This window comes from Notolepis coatsorum (genome assembly GCF_963971535.1).
Source record: "Notolepis coatsorum genome assembly, chromosome: 9".
NCBI lineage: Eukaryota > Metazoa > Chordata > Actinopteri > Aulopiformes > Paralepididae > Notolepis > Notolepis coatsorum.
This window is the reverse complement of record NC_140173.1, coordinates 112260808-112278536: the sequence shown is the minus strand read 5'-3', so window position 1 is coordinate 112278536 and position 17729 is coordinate 112260808. Positions and strand designations below refer to the sequence as shown.

The window sequence follows — 17729 nt, the reverse complement described above, 5'->3', positions numbered from 1 at the left end:
CATCGGCACAGGCCGGAGTCTGCCTATCCCACATGGCTCAGTCTAGCCCATGAGAGGGCTTCATTAGAGAGAAGAGAAATGATATAGGCTAGTGATGTGTGATTTGAAGCGAGGCATCGATGCTTGTGTCGAGTAATCCAGGCATATTTAAGTGGAGCGTGTATCGAGACGTGTATCGGTGACGTATGTGATGACGTCCGAAGCCTCGCTCCGCGGCCACTGATTCAGGAAATGGCTTCGGGGTTGGTGCGCAATTTTAAGTATAAGAGGCAACGAAACACAATGGACATTTCCTATCCCTTCACATTAGTGTCGACATAGGAATTCACAGTCACGATGGACTTCAAGCGTTGTGAAGTGACTGGCGAGTAGCGGTACTGCGAGTTAAACTCACTCCACTTAAAAAGTCACATAGGCAGGTGGCACAGCGGACATTGCACTCGTCACCAACGCAAGAGACACCGGGTTTGACTCCGGCTGTCGGCGTTGCGTCCGGCTTGGGCCAGCCGTCATACTAACTCAATTGGCAGAGTTAGCGGGTGGAAGTAGATGGGTGGTAATCTGGACGTTGTGGATAGCGACTCCTACAGGTCGGTTGGGGACTCCTGCACAGCAGAGACAGGAAATGGCGGGGGTAGTGTGAGCCTCCCACACGTTACACCTCGCCAATGAGAGTCCGCGCTGGCAGGTGAAAAGATGTGACAGGCTGCCTCCTCGTGTATCGGAGGGGACACATGATGCAAGGCTTCTAACTTGCTGTGCCTAGAGTGACCAAATCCGTATGATCCAAATGCAGGATGACATGTAGATTTTGAGTTGCTTTTTCTGAATAAAAATGAATGAAGCTATCATTCTGTCAGAAAAACACAATATTATTTGTTTATTGGCTAGGGATGCTCGATATTGGCTTTTTTTCCGATACCGATATACCGATATTGTCCAACTCTTAATTTCCGATACCGATATCAACCGATACCGATATATGCAGGGTTCCCCCCCCCCCCAAAAACTGAATAATTTCAGGTAATTAACATTACATATCTCTTGTTGTGTGTATTTAACACAACATTATGCATACTTTGACAATAAATAAAATAATAATTTGTTCTTACTTGCTTGCCTGGGTAAATAAAGGTTAAATAAATGTAAAAAAAAAAGATTTTTTTTAAACCGATACCGATATTTCCCGATATCACATTTGTATGCCATATCGGACATCCCTAATCATCATTCAACACATCAAAGCTTCCCAGACCAAAGCCATGGTATTATAATCACTCTGCCTGTTCTACATTTATTGTCCACTTAATGGCACAGTAGAGCCAATGAACCACCATGAAGCTTTGGCACATGAGTGACACTATTGGAGGGAAAGCTTCAATGCTTCATGAAGCTTCATCTCGCCATCACTAATATAGGCTACTCTGGCTCTCTCTGTGCTGAACATAGAGGGTTGTAATTCAAAAACCAGGCTGCACTGGGTGATAAACCCTTTACATCTCCCTGGATGCCCATCATAACGGCCGGTGTAGGCATCCTCAGCTCGGTACTAGGACTATGGAGTGGGATCAGAGGTGCTTGTGGAACCAGAAGAGTAGGAGTTTGTACTATTGGCGGATTCTGTATATGGTTGAGTATTTGTTTCAACATCTCAGCACATGTGTGTTCTGTTGTTCTGTGATAGTGCGAAGAATATGCTCATGAGAGTCTAACATGGTTCCCTGTGCATTAATAGTCCATGTGCTGATATTTGGGAACCAAGCGCAATGGCATCTGCTGTGTCCTGTGATGGCTTGTCCATTCTGTCAGGATTGGGGGGGTGTAGGACACACATGCAGACACACACAAAAAGGGGAATCGATAGGTTATGTATATAACCTAGTTATATGAGTACTGGCTGAGCGTCCCGCTCTTCGCCATATTGAGATATACCTCATCTCCAGTACCTACTGTACTACATAACGAAAACAAAGCACCCTTGCACTTGACCAGGCCCCGCCCCAGTGACTTACCCATAAGACACCAGGCGTGGTCACACTCGCCCTTCCTCGGGAAAGGTTTTCCATCAGAACCCCCCCCCCCCCCCCCCCCCCCCAAGGGACCTCAGGGCACGCTAGAGCGGGACGCTCAGCCAGTACTCATATAACTAGGTTATATACATAACCTATCGTTATATACTCGTACTGGCGATCGCGTCCCGCTCTTCGCCATATTGAGATAAATGTACCCCCTGAGGACCCGTAAGCCCACACCAGGGGGGAGGGGAGTCCCGTCACCCCTCCTTCCTAGTGAAGAGGGGGCGGCAGTCAACTCCACCCAAGTGCGAAAAGAGGGAACTAGAAACCTCCAAACGCACAGCACAGGCGGGACCACGTGTGACACAACACCTTGTGGTCCACACCCACACATCCCTGCTAACCTACCGAAAGGCGGGAAGCAGGGGAGGTTCCAGACCTCAGAACCGCCTGGGAGACAGAATCCCCAGTCATGTCCATGAGGTAAAACCTTACGAAGGGACCCGGGGAGGACCATGAGGCCGCAGCACAGATGTCCTCCACCGAGGCCCCTCCTAACAGGGCGGCAGAGACACCCCCAGGGGGGCCAGCCCAGCCAACGTGTAGCAAAGGGCAATGCCCTCGCACAACCAATGGGACAGGCGCTGTTTCGACAGTGCCCTACCAGTGCGAGAGCCACCGTAACAGATAAAAAGCTGATCGGTAGCCCTGAGGTCCCGAGTCCGGCTGAGGTAAAACCCCAAAGCCCGGACCGGACATGACAGGTGAAGGCTCGCCTCTAACTCACTAGCGTGAGGAGGCGGATGAAACGCCTGAACCACAATATCCCTGGAGCGAAAAGAGCTCCGGATATTTTTTGGCACGAAGACTGGATTAGGCCTCAGAGTGGCACCGCTATTGACACGAATAGACAGGCACTCAGGCCGCACCGAGAGAGCACAGAGCTCACCCACGAGCTTAGCGGAGGTGATGGCCAGCAGAAACGCAGTCTTGAACGACAGCTGTTCCAAAGGCGCTTGCTCAAGAGGCTCAAACGGGGCCTCGGACAACCGACAAGGACCAATTGAAGATCCCAACTCGGAGACAGAGAATGTTTCACCGGCTTAAGGTGCCGAGCGCCAAGCAGGAAACGCTTCACAAGAGGGTGGCTGAACAACGTAACGCCCTCAAACCCCTCATGACAAGAGGATATAGCCGCAGCATATACCCTCACCGTCGAAGCCGACAGTCTATCAAGGATAGACTGAAGGAAGGTAAGGACAGCGTCCAGGGAGCAGGACACCGGGTCCCGGCCCCCCAGCTTACACCACTCTTGGAAAATACGCCACCTACCCGCGTAAACCGCGATAGTGGAGAGAGCATGCGCGTTCCGGATGGTGTCAACCACAGAAGGGTCCATCCTCTCCACTCACCCTCTCACCAGCCAAACCATCAGAGGCCGGCCCAGCACAGGGAACTGACACAGAGACCCGTGCGCTTGAGAGAGGGCCCGCGATGACCAAGGAACAGGCCACGGCGGGGCTACTAAGAGCTGGATCAGGACCGGGAACCACGCAGCCGTGCCCCGGTCCGGCGCAACCAGGATCAAGGTCCTGTGCTCCCCCCGTACCCACTCCAACAACTGACCTATCAGGTGTGAGGGGGGGAAGGCGTACAGAAGCCCGGGCGGCCATGGATACATCGAGAAGGCATCCACCCCCAAGGGAGGATCGTCCCCCCGACTGACCGAGAACCACAAGGGGCAATGGTGAGACTGTCTGCTCGCAAACAAATCCACCGAAGCTTCCCCGAAGCGGTCCCAGATCTGCCTGACTATGTCTGGACGTAGTCCCCACTCGTCGTGAAGAGGACCGCCCCACGACATCACATCTGCGCCCACATTCTCCTTGCCAGGGATGTGGAGCGCCCTCAGACTGCGCAGATTGTGAGATGCCCACAGCCAGAGGCTGACGGCCGCCCAGTGTAGACGGATGGAGCGTACTCCACCCTGTCTGTTGATATATGCTGCTGCTGTCATACTGTCCGTCCTGATCAAAACGTGCTCGCCTACCACCAAGTGGGCAAGCCGCCTGAGGACCAGGAGGACCGCCTTCAATTCCAACACATTGATGTGCAGGGTAGACCGGGCAGCATGGATCGTCCAGCTGCCCCCCACTGCGTCGGTCCGACACGTCCCCCCCCATCCCGTGAGGGAGGCATCGGTGAAGACCGTGACGTGTGAACGCCTGCTGCCCATGGGGACCCCGCTGGTGAGGGTACCAGTCCTCCTCCAGTGGGCGAGATCCCCCCGTATCGACAAGGGAACCTTCAACCGTTTCCACTTGCCCCTCACCGGGTCTATTTTCATACTGGAAAACCACCTCTGTATCCTCCTCATGAAGAGGAGGCCAAGAGGGACCACAGAGTGAGCGGATGCCATCATACCGAGCAGGCGCATCACCTGCAGCGCCGTGACCGTCCCTCCAGGATGGAAACCCCCGAGCGCGTTGAGGATAGACACTCTCCGTTGCTCCGAGAGGGTTGCCTTCATGGGCCTTGAACTTAGACCCAAGCCCAAGTACTCCACCTGTTGACTGGGAAGAGGCGTACTCTTCTTCCAGTTCACAGCAAAACCCAGCTTGGTGAGGAATTCCACCACCAGCCTGGTATGAGACCTGGCGACCTCCTCCGACCGGCTGAGGAGCAGAATGTCGTCGAGATAGAAAATAATTCGTATCCCCTGACGACGTAGAGGATCCAGCGCGGTCTCTACGCACTTGGTGAATGTGCAGGGGGCCAGAGAGTAGCCGAACGGCAACCTCTGGTATTCGTACGCTACGCCCTGAAAAAGGACATTTCCTGTGAGGAGGGAAAATCGGGATGTGAAAATACGCATCCTTCAGGTCTATGGAGGTGAACCAGTCCCCCACCCTGACAGCGTTTAACAGGTGTTTGACGGTCAACATTCTGAACCGTCTCGCCACAATCAGACGATTGAACGCGGACAGATCCAGTATAGGTCTGACACCTCCCGTTTTTTTGGGCACCAGAAAATAACGGGAGTAGACGCCTGACATTGCGTCCTCTCTCGGGACCACGACTACGGCCTGCTTCGCCAACAGAGATTGGATCTCGTCGGCCAGAGCTGTCACTGCTGCCGACCCTGACAATAGGGTCTGCACCAAACCTGAAAACGGAGGGTGGGGTTGTGCGAACTGCAAGACAAGCCCCCGCCTCAACGTTCTCTCCATCCACCTCGACATACGGCACTGTTGCAGCCATATGTGATAATAATCCCAGAGCGCACCCGCCGCCAACTGGCGCTGGGCCGCAAGGAACTGTAGATAGGCAGCCCGGTCCCTCCCGCTGTGCGTAGCCAACTCTGAGGAGTTGTTCTGCAGCCGGACATGCAAGGTGTGAGGCCCCCATGGGTTCCTACACACCGTAGCCCTGCAGTGATATTACTACCACCTAAATCACGCGCGCATGCCAGACCACTGCCGATCTTGCAGGAGTGGGAGGCATCAACGTGATACCCGGCCTGGCGAAGGCGAGGTCGGGGAAACCCGCGCTGAGCATTCTTTCGAAGAGGCCTCGAGTCCCCCTGCTGATCACCATCGAAGGTGACAGACGTAACACCAGGCTCGCCAATCGCAGACGCATAACGCGTGGCGAGGGAGCCACGTGACAGCACAACATTCTCACGGACAGACCCAGGCTCAGCCATCAACTGGGTGTCAGCCCCTGTCCCCATGAGAAGCGAAACGTGGGGCCACATGCGCTTCAACGAAGGCTCGCGGCCCGCAGCCAAAGGAAACAAATCAGAGCCCCTTTTCCGCTGGTGTTGGGGGAGGGAGTGATCAGAGAGCGGGCTGCTCGCGGCAGGACGGCGACGGTTTCTCAGGCCGTGCTCATCCAACATGGCCGATCCCTCGGCCACCAAGGCTGTCGGCCTTGTGGACACCTGTTGACTCAACGCCCAGGGTACCTCTGGCGGGGGAAACATGGCCGCCTGTCGAGGGCCTCGCCATAGTCGCTGACGAGGCCGTGCTCTCACCTCCGGCTGCATAGCGTGAGGCGGTGTGGGACCCAGGTCAACAACCGCCCGCGTCTCCGCAGAACGACAAAAAAGTCCTTCCGCGGAAAGAGGAGCCTTAAGGAGAAGAAACCTTTCTTCCTCCCCAAGGGAAGACTGCTCCAACCAGAGATGCCTATTAACAAGTGTTGATAGCATCCTAATCCTCCCTGCGGTTATAGCTTGCGACTGATTCAAGATTTCTATAACGTCGGCTGGTCCTGTAGCCCCACTACCCGACGCTAATGTGGACAGAAAAACAATCAGCTGAGCCACAACACTGGCCGCAGCTAAATTCCATCCTATGGCAGTATAACTCTCATCAGTCCATACTGCCACCTGCCGGGCCGACCTGCTCTCAAGCGTCGGCTTCCGGGTGGGACACCGTTCAACCCCGCCGGGGCACAGGATCGATGCTACCTGGCTCTCTAGCCACGGCACACCTGTCCTGCGCCCTGTTGTCAACCCATTCACCCGTAAAAAGGGTAAATAAGTCTCAGCAAAACCCCCCACATTAGCTACCGACTGACCTTCATCAATGAACCGGTTAAGAGGAGGGAAAAGCGGTGACATCCCACAGCGGGGAACAGTAGAACAGTGACCCAGCATTATAGCATTAGTATTAGCAGCGCGCTCCAAGATAGCCTGGAAAACATCCAACTCAGAGGGACGTTTACCCAGACATCCTGCCCCTTGCGCCGATACACAACTCGGTTGTCTAACAGAACAACAAGCAGCATTACTAACACCAGCGTTAATGCCTGATGACACAGAGCCTACCTACCTGGGTGCGAGTTAGCTCGATAGCTAAACATCGCACGTCGTCCCTCGAACTGCTGCCAAAAGATGAGGAAACACCAGGACAGACCCGACGTGCCGTTGGAACATGCCGAGAAGATTCCAGGGGCTGGCAAATCTCCGGCGAATACTCAACATTGCGCAATTTCTCTTTACACTTCATAACGCTAGTTACACAGGGTGCAAAGCAGCCGCCATGATGGAAAACGAAAAAAGAGGAAGGGCAAGTGTGACCACGCCTGGTGTCTTATGGGTAAGTCACTGGGGCGGGGCCTGGTCAAGTGCAAGGGTGCTTTGTTTTCATTATGTAGTACAGTAGGTACTGGAGATGAGGTATATCTCAATATGGCGAAGAGCGGGACGCAATCGCCAGTACGAGTATATAACTTAAAGTTACCCCAGAGGGGTAACCACTGGAATCGCTGAGCGATGAGAGAGGGTGGGGGGAAACACACGAATAAAATAAATAAAAATAAAAACTGTAGGAAACACAAAACACCAGTATAAAATAACTGGGTAAAAATCCCCAAATAACCACCACTGCCTAGCAGTTGAAAACAACAAGAAAAACAATAGCACTAGAGACAGAGAAAACCCTAGAACAGGGGTGGCCAACCAGTCAGAGACTAAGAGCCACAAAAAAATTACTGTGGTACCACAAAGAGCCACACCATATACCAGCGTTTCTCAACCTTTTTTTTCAGTCACGGCACCCTTCATGTGTTTATAGGTCTCACCCTCTGGCCTCTGAAGTTGCTAATGTCTTTTTTATTTGGGCCTCACAGGGTTAAAAGTACCCTGTGAGACCCACGGTTTCAAAATTACAAAATCACTTTTAGCCATTTAAAAAGATTATGTTTATTTAAAAAATGTTAAAGGGGAACTATTTTACTATTTCTTTCACTATTTGGGCACTTTTACACAATTCCTGTGAGTCTATGGAACACGTAGGTTTTTTTCAAAAAAAATGCATTGTTTTGTATTTCTAATCAAGTACTAAAAACCGCATTTTTCTACCTTAAGATCTTAAGCCATTTTGAGGCTGGGCTCCAACCACTGTGTGGCCTGGTGCCAACTGCCACATCAACTGCCACATTATTATGCAGCTGAGAAATCTCTGACATCACAGATATGCACATTTTCAGATGACTCAGTTCAGTGAGGGTGAATATTGTGAGAGGAGAATTGGAAGAATTCGCCAATATGAGAATTAGAGACATATATCCTATTAATATAAGTCCACATAGCTAAGAAACAATTGTAAACACTGAAAAAAGCCATTTATAAGATAGTTCCCCTTTAAGCACATGTATAGTCAATTGGTCCTGTTGTTCAGCCTCACAATGCTATTTGATAGTAAATGTGTTTATATGTCCCACCCTCTGGCCTCTGAAGTTGCTAATTTCTTTTTAATTTGGGCCTCACAGGGTTAACCTCTTAAGCCCGAGATATACAGTAAAAGTGTATATTTTCAGCATTATGTTTGTTTACCAATTATTTGAACTGTTATTAGTGAAATATAAGATTATAGAAATCTCAGGGCATTGAGTCGGAAACCGGCGCATATTGACAGGAGGAAGTGGCACAGCCAAAAGTGAGTGTAGTCTTTTGAAGGAAGAGACTCAGGGCTTTCAAATTTCAAAAAACTACCCTACCCAGCTCACACCAGCCCCTGTCAATCATCTGACTTCTGGATTTACTTTTTAATTTCTCTTATTTTTTGGGATTATCTCCCACAAACCTGAACGTTATTGCCATAAAACAGAACGCAGTTAGTTTCTCTACCTTTCTGTGAACGTCTTGCAAAAAACGGTGTTGCAATATGATGAAAAATGGTGGAGAAATTTACATTATAAAAAAGATGGCAGAATTCAGTACTGTATCTACAAAACCTTCTGTTTAATCATCTTCCCTTTATTCATTTGCTTAGATTTTTCAGGTCTGGTCAATTTTAGCATGGTGTTATTTACAGTCAAAGATAATTTTTTTTTTAAATAGAATTGATATTCTCCTTTGGTTCATTACAATTTACTCAAGCCTAGTAACAGACACACTATTTCTGACACTGATCCATTATGTCCCTAGATTCAGATACCAAGAACATGCAAATGGACCATTTAAAAAAAAATTGTAAATGTTTATTCTACGTCCTTATGGAATGAGTGACATAAAAAAAAAAAAAAGTAAAAAAAAAAAAAAAAAAAATCTTATGGGTGGAAAAGCCGCACATTGACGGGCAAAGAGCCGCATGCGGCTCGCGAGCCGCGGGTTGGCCACCCCTGCCCTAGAAGCATGAGCTTGGGACACTCCTCTACTATTGAGGGAAAAACATGAAATGGACAAGCATCCGAACACCGTCAACCAAACCTACTAAAAGGCACTGCACACCTGACACCAATCAGGTGGCAATCAAGCCCACACACCTGCCATGGCAATTAACTGCAGACTAGAGGCCAGTGATTGACAGCTGTCCCTTACAGAAAGACTAAATATACAGCTGTCCCTCACAGAAAGACTAAATATACAGCTGTCCCTCACAGAAAGACGAAATAAAACCCACATAAACCGTGATCCATCACAATAGTAGGGTTCTTTGAGACGTTCAGCACCTCTGAGTTTTGGATGAAGACCTTGGTCTCTGTTTCTCCGGGGATGAGGTTGTTGATATCAAACAGCAGCGTGCAGCACAGGTCGTCCCACACCTTGTCCTCATCATATATCCTCATCTCCAGGATGTTCTGGAATCACAATCACAAGGAACTTCACTGTTTTCAGGTGTTACGTGGTTCAGTCTACGCGGTCCTCATTTCAAATAGCAGAAAAACGCATTTAGTGCACGTTGAGGTCCCACAATCTTCTGTATAGAATCACACAAAATAAGTGAGTAATTGTAATTTGCATAGGTGCTCATCATATAACATACATATTGTTGTTATTCTGTTGATATTGTTGTTACTTTGTAATGATAATATATCAATATATCTCTCTATATTATATATATAATAAAATAGAGGCCTTGCACTGAATGTTTCTGTAGTTTTCTGTCATCCAACATGGCTACTGTAGCAACCATTGTTTTGTACATGGCAATGGCAGAGACATTAGGCTTGTTCAAGATGGGATAGGCGGACGCAGATCTGCGCAGGTTTGACTACTGCCTCGCCAAGCGCGTTGCATGACGGTTAGAATGTTGTCCGATTTGCTCTGAAAATCTGGCGAGGCGAGGCGCGGAACTCCCGCGGGAGCGAGCCACAAGCAGCCTTTAGAGCGAGGCGCCACAGTACCTCTCAGCCGGCTGCTCCCGGCTGGGAAGCGACTTGCTACGGTCGCGCAAAGCGCCTATTGGCTCAGAAAAGTTGTCAGTCACCAGCCATGTGACAGCCAGGGAGTTATGAGACGTTTGATTGATTGAAAACTTTATTATGTTATGCGTTATCATCATATCATCATGATAAACTTCAAGCTGTCAGACACACACACACACACACACACACATACACACATGCGTCGTCTGTTTTGCCTCAATACTGTATATATAATTCTGTTTTGCCTCAATATACACAGTATACATATATATATATTGCAAAACAGAATTATTCAGCAGTGTGTTGTGTGTGCGTGCGGCCAGGAGCGTGCAACAAGATGGTATATATTATGGTATATATGAATAGTATATTCCACTATAGCAGTATATGGTGTGCTGTACATTTGAATCTGATCTAATTTTGCACACGGCCATCGCATTATAATGAGCTGGACAGGTGTGTAATGTGTGTGTGGTGACGTGAAAGCGTATCTGCCGCGCGAGACTAGGCGAGGGGCTCTCGTGAAATCGGCAGTGTCCGCCCTCTTAACTCCTCCCCCGGCTTCACTCGGCTACTCTCGTCTACTAGTCGAGGCAAACCGAAATCCATCTTGAACAAGCCTAATGGTTGTTATGTGCAAAACAAAGTTTGCTACGTGTTGATATATGACAAGTTGTTACGTGTGGGTGTGTTTGTATCCTGATCAGGTGTTCCCCAGTATGATGTGTGATGTCTGGTTGTAGTCCCCTGTCTTGGTCTTGTAGTTCTTTGTCGTGTATCCATTTGTAATCAGCCAAGGTGTTTCTTATTCTCGTCATCCCCTTGTGAATCTGTGTTCTGTTCTTGTTCTCCCCTGTGTGTGGTGGCTGATCCTGTCTGTACAGTCCTGTGGTTTGTTTGTCATCATTTTTATGTTATCCCTTCACCTTCAACCATGGTAATTATAATTAAACATCTTTTTGTTACTTTGGCTACCGTTTCATATTATGTTTCATTGACAAGACGAGGAGCATTTACAGTATGGTAATGTAATACAAGTATATCAACAAATACTTAATAATTTGGTGCCTTATTACTGGATCTTGTAAACAAGTCACAGTAGAACAGTAATATCGTGCTTTTAAAGTGCTTTACCAACTCTACCACTTCTACCACAAAGGCATTTCCTTTAGAAAGTGGTTACCAATGGTTACAGGCAGCCATACTGGAAGAAAGAGAAGTACACAAACATTCCGTGCGAGGCCTCTATTGTTGCCTGTTTGTAACCACTTTAATAATGTTACCAACAGCATGACCCTTTGACCATGGATGTCATTATAGAGCAATGGTTCTTCTCAACCTTCCTTTGTGTCAAGGGCTGCCATTTTATCACATGTTTGTTGTAAGATTTGAAGAAGATGTCTATACTGTTAAGGAGACAACAGTGGGTGAAGCGAAACCTATGATGAGAATAATCACTCTTAAGTCTTTCTCTGCCAACAGCGATTATATACGTTATTGCGCGCCATCCTTTGAACACCAACCACGTATATACGTTATTTGATCGTTATTTCTTTAATTCACTATTTCCATTCATTATCCATCCAGGGAGCCTGGTGTTATCATAGGGAATGAGTCTGAGATCGCAAAAGTCCAATACTGCCGCCTGGTGGGATGCGGCCGGTATTGCACTTCCTTTGAAACTCTCTGTATTGGGCTGTGCGTCGATTATATTGGTCCGGGCGAACTTTTCTAATAACGTGAACCTAGGGCTTCACCCGATCGCATTGAATAGTTTTCGGGAGCCCCGATTAATTATGCTGTGGTGGGTTATGTCGTGGGCCAAATGGACATACGATCTACCAGATGGCAATCAAATAATTGGAATATTCTTTTTGGAATCTCACCGGCCGCAGGTAAGAACAATTTAAGGTAAATTTCAGCTTGATTGTGCCTTGTTTTCATAGCCATCGCCCTGATCACCGTATGTTGTCGTACTAACGAATGCCGTTATTGACAATCAATTAATCAGAAACGACCCCCCCCCTCCCCCCTTTCATGCATTCATGATGGAACATAATACCGATCATATGCATTTGAATTTTTAAGTGTAGCGTGTGTAGGGACGAAATGCCAATGGATTTAATATAATACACGTCGCTCTAAATATAATACTTATATTCACCATGGTATAAAACGGGAATGTATGGATGGAAAAAAAAATCTTTTTCACATCTTGAACGATAGATACTCAAATGGGCCATAGTATTGCATCCATAGCTATAATATAGAATATAGTTATAGCCCTGCAAACAAGGTGACCGACTCCATTGGTTTAATGCGTGGCAGCACATAGCCATATCCCGTTCCCAGCGTGGCAGAGAAAGAGTTAAACATTCTCTAACTACTCATCAATTACACAGTGAAATTACATTTATATTTAGCTGAAATTAAGTTTTCCCAAATTTTTCTGTGGACCTTCTGGAAGCCCCCCCAAAGACCCCTGTGGATCCTCAGATCCCCAAGTTAAAAAACCACCATTACAGAGAGGGACCTCACTTTAACGTGGCTGTGGACCCTGAAGTGAAAGGTCTCGTTCCACTCTGGACTGTTGCTGTTGGGCACCGGCTTCGTCCGGTAGGTCCTTGCGGATGCGGTGGGAAGATGCAGGATGATGTAACAGTCAGATTCAGACCCTGAATGGTAAATAGGGAAAAAACAGGGGTATGAATAACCTGCAAGTATGTCATGCAACATCAAAGGGTATGTTTGGAATTTTAGCCCTATTTCCTAACTTACCATGTTGTCGACCAATACAGTAGCCTACTTTCTCAGCACAACCCATTCTGCTCTTCATACTGGATACCCATAGCTCGGGCTAGTTAGCCACAAAGCCATGGTCCAGTCTGTACAAGCCCTGAAATAAATCCTGAAACCTAATGTAGGTGCACTGTGGAGTAGGTGTTTGTTTCAGTTCTTGCACAGACTAGAGAGTGGGCCCCATTTACCCTTTTTTCTTTATTTCACACCATTTCAGCAAAACAGTAAAAATCAAAACATTGACCATGACAGAAAGTGTATAAAGGTGCTGAGTAGAGGCAAGAGACCCAGATGGGCCTATACGGGGCCTCAACTCATGAATTAAATCATCGGATAAAAACAAAAAAAAGTAAGGTAGATTTATTACTGGAGATAGGTATGATACACTACACACCATTGTATCCTTTACAGTAAGGTTGGTTGGCCATCCCTGGCAGCTCGTTGAGACTATCATCGGCTCTTGTACATTTTCAAGGCATTGACCAGCAAACAGCCACCGTATATAGCTGCCCTGTTGGACAGGAATAATCCAGCCCATCAAACAAGATCTAGTAACTGGATCACATTTAGAGTTCCACAGACTAGTACAGGACTCGGCAGGACAGCATTCTCTTATGCAGCCCCAAAGTCCTGGAATGACATTCAGTCAAAGTTAAAGTTGGAAGTTCTTCCTTCCCTTACGGAATTTAAATGTCTGATTTCATTTCTCTATGATTCATGTTGTAACTGTTTTTAACTGATTGCACTGCACATTGTTTTGTTGTTTTATCTTGTTGTACACTCAGCAGTTCTGTAAATGAGGTGGCCTCACCTCAGAGCTCACCTGAGTATAAATAAAGGTTTCAATCAAAAGGTGAAATAAGTTCATAAATACCTTTAATAATATTAAGATAACAATAATAATAACAATAATAATCAAAGTAATACTACTGTAACTGAGGGGTACAATTCCCTGACTGTATTGTTAGATATGGTATTTAATACCACTACCTCTTGTACTTTAACTTCTGGCCATCCAGTACATGATATAAGTATGATGAACACTTTCCCACCTGATGAAACGAATCCACACAAATGTACAAATTGAAGGTTTAATATAGCAAAAGGTATATACAACGTTCACTTGTTTACACTTATGATTTGAAATATGCACTTGTATGGCAAATGAGTATTCGTAGGTAAATCAACATTGAATGTCCAATCTCTGGTTACGCAGGGAGTAAGTATACAACCTGGATATTTAGGAAACTATAGCGATGGTACTTAAATGATTATAGCTGGATACACTAAGGGGGGGGGGGGTCCCGCTGGTTGTAAGACAGTAGGGGGGGGGGGGGTTAGAGAAGCCGCTGGCGGTATCCCATCTGGCCGACGGTTTCTTGGGAGAATTCAAAGTCTTGAACACGGTGCCCACAGAACCTCGGTCCGCAGACGAACACAGCTGGACCCTCTGGTGGACGGTAGCTGCCGGTCCACAACGGAGAGACGTGAGGCGACCTCACTGGTGTAGAGCGCCGTCTCACCTGGAGTCCTCTCCGGGGGGTAGTTCCAACACTCCGCAGTGTTGGCCTTTATCCATGGAATAATCAAAGCACCCAAAGCATAATCCAAGCCGTGGAAGGCTCGCCGTCGTCCGGGTAGAGTAATCCAATATACAGGTCCAGTCGCCCTGGCCCGGAGCTCCTCGGATGCAAGCACCACTAGGGGTCTGCCCAGCCTGGTTAAGCGTCCAGATAACGTCAGGAACGATGGGGGTACTGATAACTTTATAACTCTAACCGAACGATGCACCATACATAAATAGACTATTATTAGCTTAATAGAATACGTCCAACTCGACGGTATAGTGCCAAACTATGACTATTCAACTATTAATCTACACGATATCTCAATGCCTATTCTGAGGCCAAGTAGGCCTTACTACACCACACGTGCGTCGTGGGTGAGGCTTCGCGTCTGTCACTCTGTTGGAGGGTAAAGAACTGGACTAAAAGAAAGTTCTACTTTACTTGCGCCATATATATATGCGCTATGAACAAATAGTACCATTCGTATTTCGCCCGACATATTCCTGCGCGGAACCGGGGCTTGCCACGACATGTTGGGCGGCACGATTGAACTTGGACCTAGGGGTATGGCAACCTGGCGCCAGGTTCTCGTCCAATGGTAGAATGAAACTATTATGGGCTGTTTAGTAGACTAAAGGGATATTCAGTGCATATTGTACAAGGAATATACAGGGGATATCAAACGATATACAAATACAATTAAATATATATATATAAATAAATATATATATTCGGTTTAATCTGATCCTTCACAACAGCCGCCCCCTAATTAGTCCCACCTAATTAGCTAAGCAGAGACAGATTAACCGCACTGTCTACCACTCAAGGTCCGCTGTAAGGGTCAGTCAACTCACAAAGTCATGGGGTCATGGTCATCATCGATAGTATCTGGGAGTCGGGGCAGTTCTATGAGCCTCGCCACGGGACGTGTGTAAGTGCGCCCTTGGACGAGTACTTCAGCTGCTCGGACCTTGCCATCGGCACCGGTGATCACTTTGCTTACGCGGCCAGCCGGCCACATAGCTCTGGGTAGTGACTGGTCAATAATCATGACGACTGTTCCTTCTGTCAAATTGTCTCTCTCTTTTACCCACTTCTGGCGGGTCTGTAGAGACGGTAGGTAGTGGAGTAGGAAGCTGCTCCAAAACTTGTCAGCTAGTACTTGACTGTACCTCCACATTCTTCGGCCGTTCGCTTCTTCAGGCCTGTACATTGTCTGGGGTAGCGCGGGGTCCAGCCGCCCCATTAGGAGTGTGTTGGGGGTGACTGGGTCGACATCTGCTACATCACTGGAGACGTAACCGAGGGGCTTTGAGTTCAATACTCCCTCGATCTCCGTGAGGACTGTCATTAGGACTTCCTCCGCCACAGTCTGGGCCCCAAGTACGGCGTACAGGGCTGTCTTTATAGAACGTACTTCTCGTTCCCAGGTTCCACCGAAGTGGGGTGCGTTCGGGGGATTAAACTGGAAGTCAATCTGGGATGGAGCGAGGTGGGTCTTAAGTTGTGGGCCCATAGCTTGGAAGCTCTCTCTCAGCTCTCTTTCTCCGCCTTTGAAGTTGGTCCCGTGATCAGACAACAATATAGACGGTTTTCCTTTCCGTGATGTGAATCTTCGGAAGGCCATAAGGAATGAGTCTGTGCTCATGGTCGGAAGGAGCTCGATATGTATCGCTCTGGTGGTCATGCATTTGAATACAATACCCCACCGCTTCTCGGTGCCTCTTCCTCTCTTTATATACAACGGGCCAAAGCAGTCCATGCCTGTGGAGTGGAATGGCTTGTCGCCGATTCGGAGGCGACAGGGGGGTAAGTCAGCCATCCGTGGTATGCTGGGCTGCGCGCGCCACTTACGGCAGTCTAGACAGGTTCGCTGGAAGCGCCGTACTGCTTCTCTGCCTTGCAGTATCCAATAACGACGTCTGATCTCCGCGAAGACTCTCTCTGCTCCTGCGTGGTGGACATCCTCGTCGTATTTCTTTATGATCAGCTCTGTGACCTTGTGTCGGCTGTTCAAGACGATCGGGTACTTAGTATCATCCGGTAGATCGGGGGCTCTCCGCAGGCGACCACCCACTCTGATGAGATTATGGGCGTCACTCTCTGGTGCCAGGTGAATCAGTCTGCTGTCTGATGGGACGGGGTTTCCTCCCTGTAGACAGTCTAGCTCATCGGGGAACAAGTCTCTCTGGGCTCGTTGTAGTAGAAGAAGTTCTGCTTCTTCGTAGTCAGCTGCTGACATGTCAGTGGTGGACTGAATCTCTGGGTGGTGCCGCAGGAATGTTCTTTGCTGCGCACTCTCTAGGGTAATGCAGTCATCTATGTTGGGGTCTGTGGAGGCGACTGTGCTCAGTCCACAGAACATAGGTTTCTTGTTCTCAGCCTCCTCGTTACTTGCTTCCCGCGGGGTGGGCGTAGGCCACTCTCCTTCCGGGAGCTTGAGGAATTCTGGTCCGTCACTGTAGATGTTGCGACGGGTTAGGTCATCCAGAGACATTCCCCGGGTGATGACGTCAGCTGGGTTGTGTTTGGTGTCCACATACCGCCAGCTCGCTGCTTCTGTTAACTCTTGAATCTCGGTGACTGACTCCCACGAAGACTTTGTATCTGCATGAATCAGACTTGATCCATGTGAGTACTGTCGTGGAATCTGACCACAAGATTGTTCTGTGCACCGGAATGGTGAGTTCACGTTGGATCAACGTGGCTAGATGCGCTCCTGCTAGGGCTGCGCAGAGCTCTAGACGTGGGATAGATTGTTGCTTACGTGGGGCTATTCTTGAGCGGGCCAGGATGAAAGCAGTGTGTATCTTTCCTCCCTTCTCTTGGGCACGCAAGTAGGCCACCGATCCGTAGGCTACTTCGGAGGCGTCGCTGAAGACGTGTAGATCAATCTCGCATGTCTCTGGCCTCACTGTGGATGGGAAGTAGCTGCGGCGTATATTGACGCCTGGGAGTGAGCGGAGTTCCGTCTCCCACTCTCTCCATGTTGAGGCAAGGTGTGCGGGTATTGGATCGTCCCAGCCCTGGTCCTTGTCCCATAGTGCTCGTACAATCATCTTTGCCCTGGTGGTGTAAGGTAGAATACATCCCAACGGGTCATATTGTCTGGCGAGTGTTCTGTACACACTCCGTCTGGTGGTCGGTATCGCCGTCGACCTTCCCTGCTCTGGAGCCAAGGGTTTGTGTC

At 48.4% G+C, this 17729-nt stretch overlaps 1 protein-coding gene across 2 annotated transcripts in view; it reads right to left on the bottom strand.

Annotated features, from left to right (window-relative positions):
- LOC311234105 (cytosolic phospholipase A2 zeta-like) overlaps positions 1–17729 on the bottom strand; it is a 163311-nt gene that overhangs the window by 137784 nt on the left and 7798 nt on the right. For both annotated transcript variants that reach the window (XM_084321219.1, XM_084321220.1), the window contains exons 3-4: positions 12711–12847; positions 9477–9605 (exon numbers count right to left, since the gene is read on the bottom strand). In XM_084321219.1, coding sequence (XP_084177345.1) covers positions 9477–9605; positions 12711–12847 — 266 coding nt within the window. The remainder of the gene's footprint in view (positions 1–9476; positions 9606–12710; positions 12848–17729) is intronic.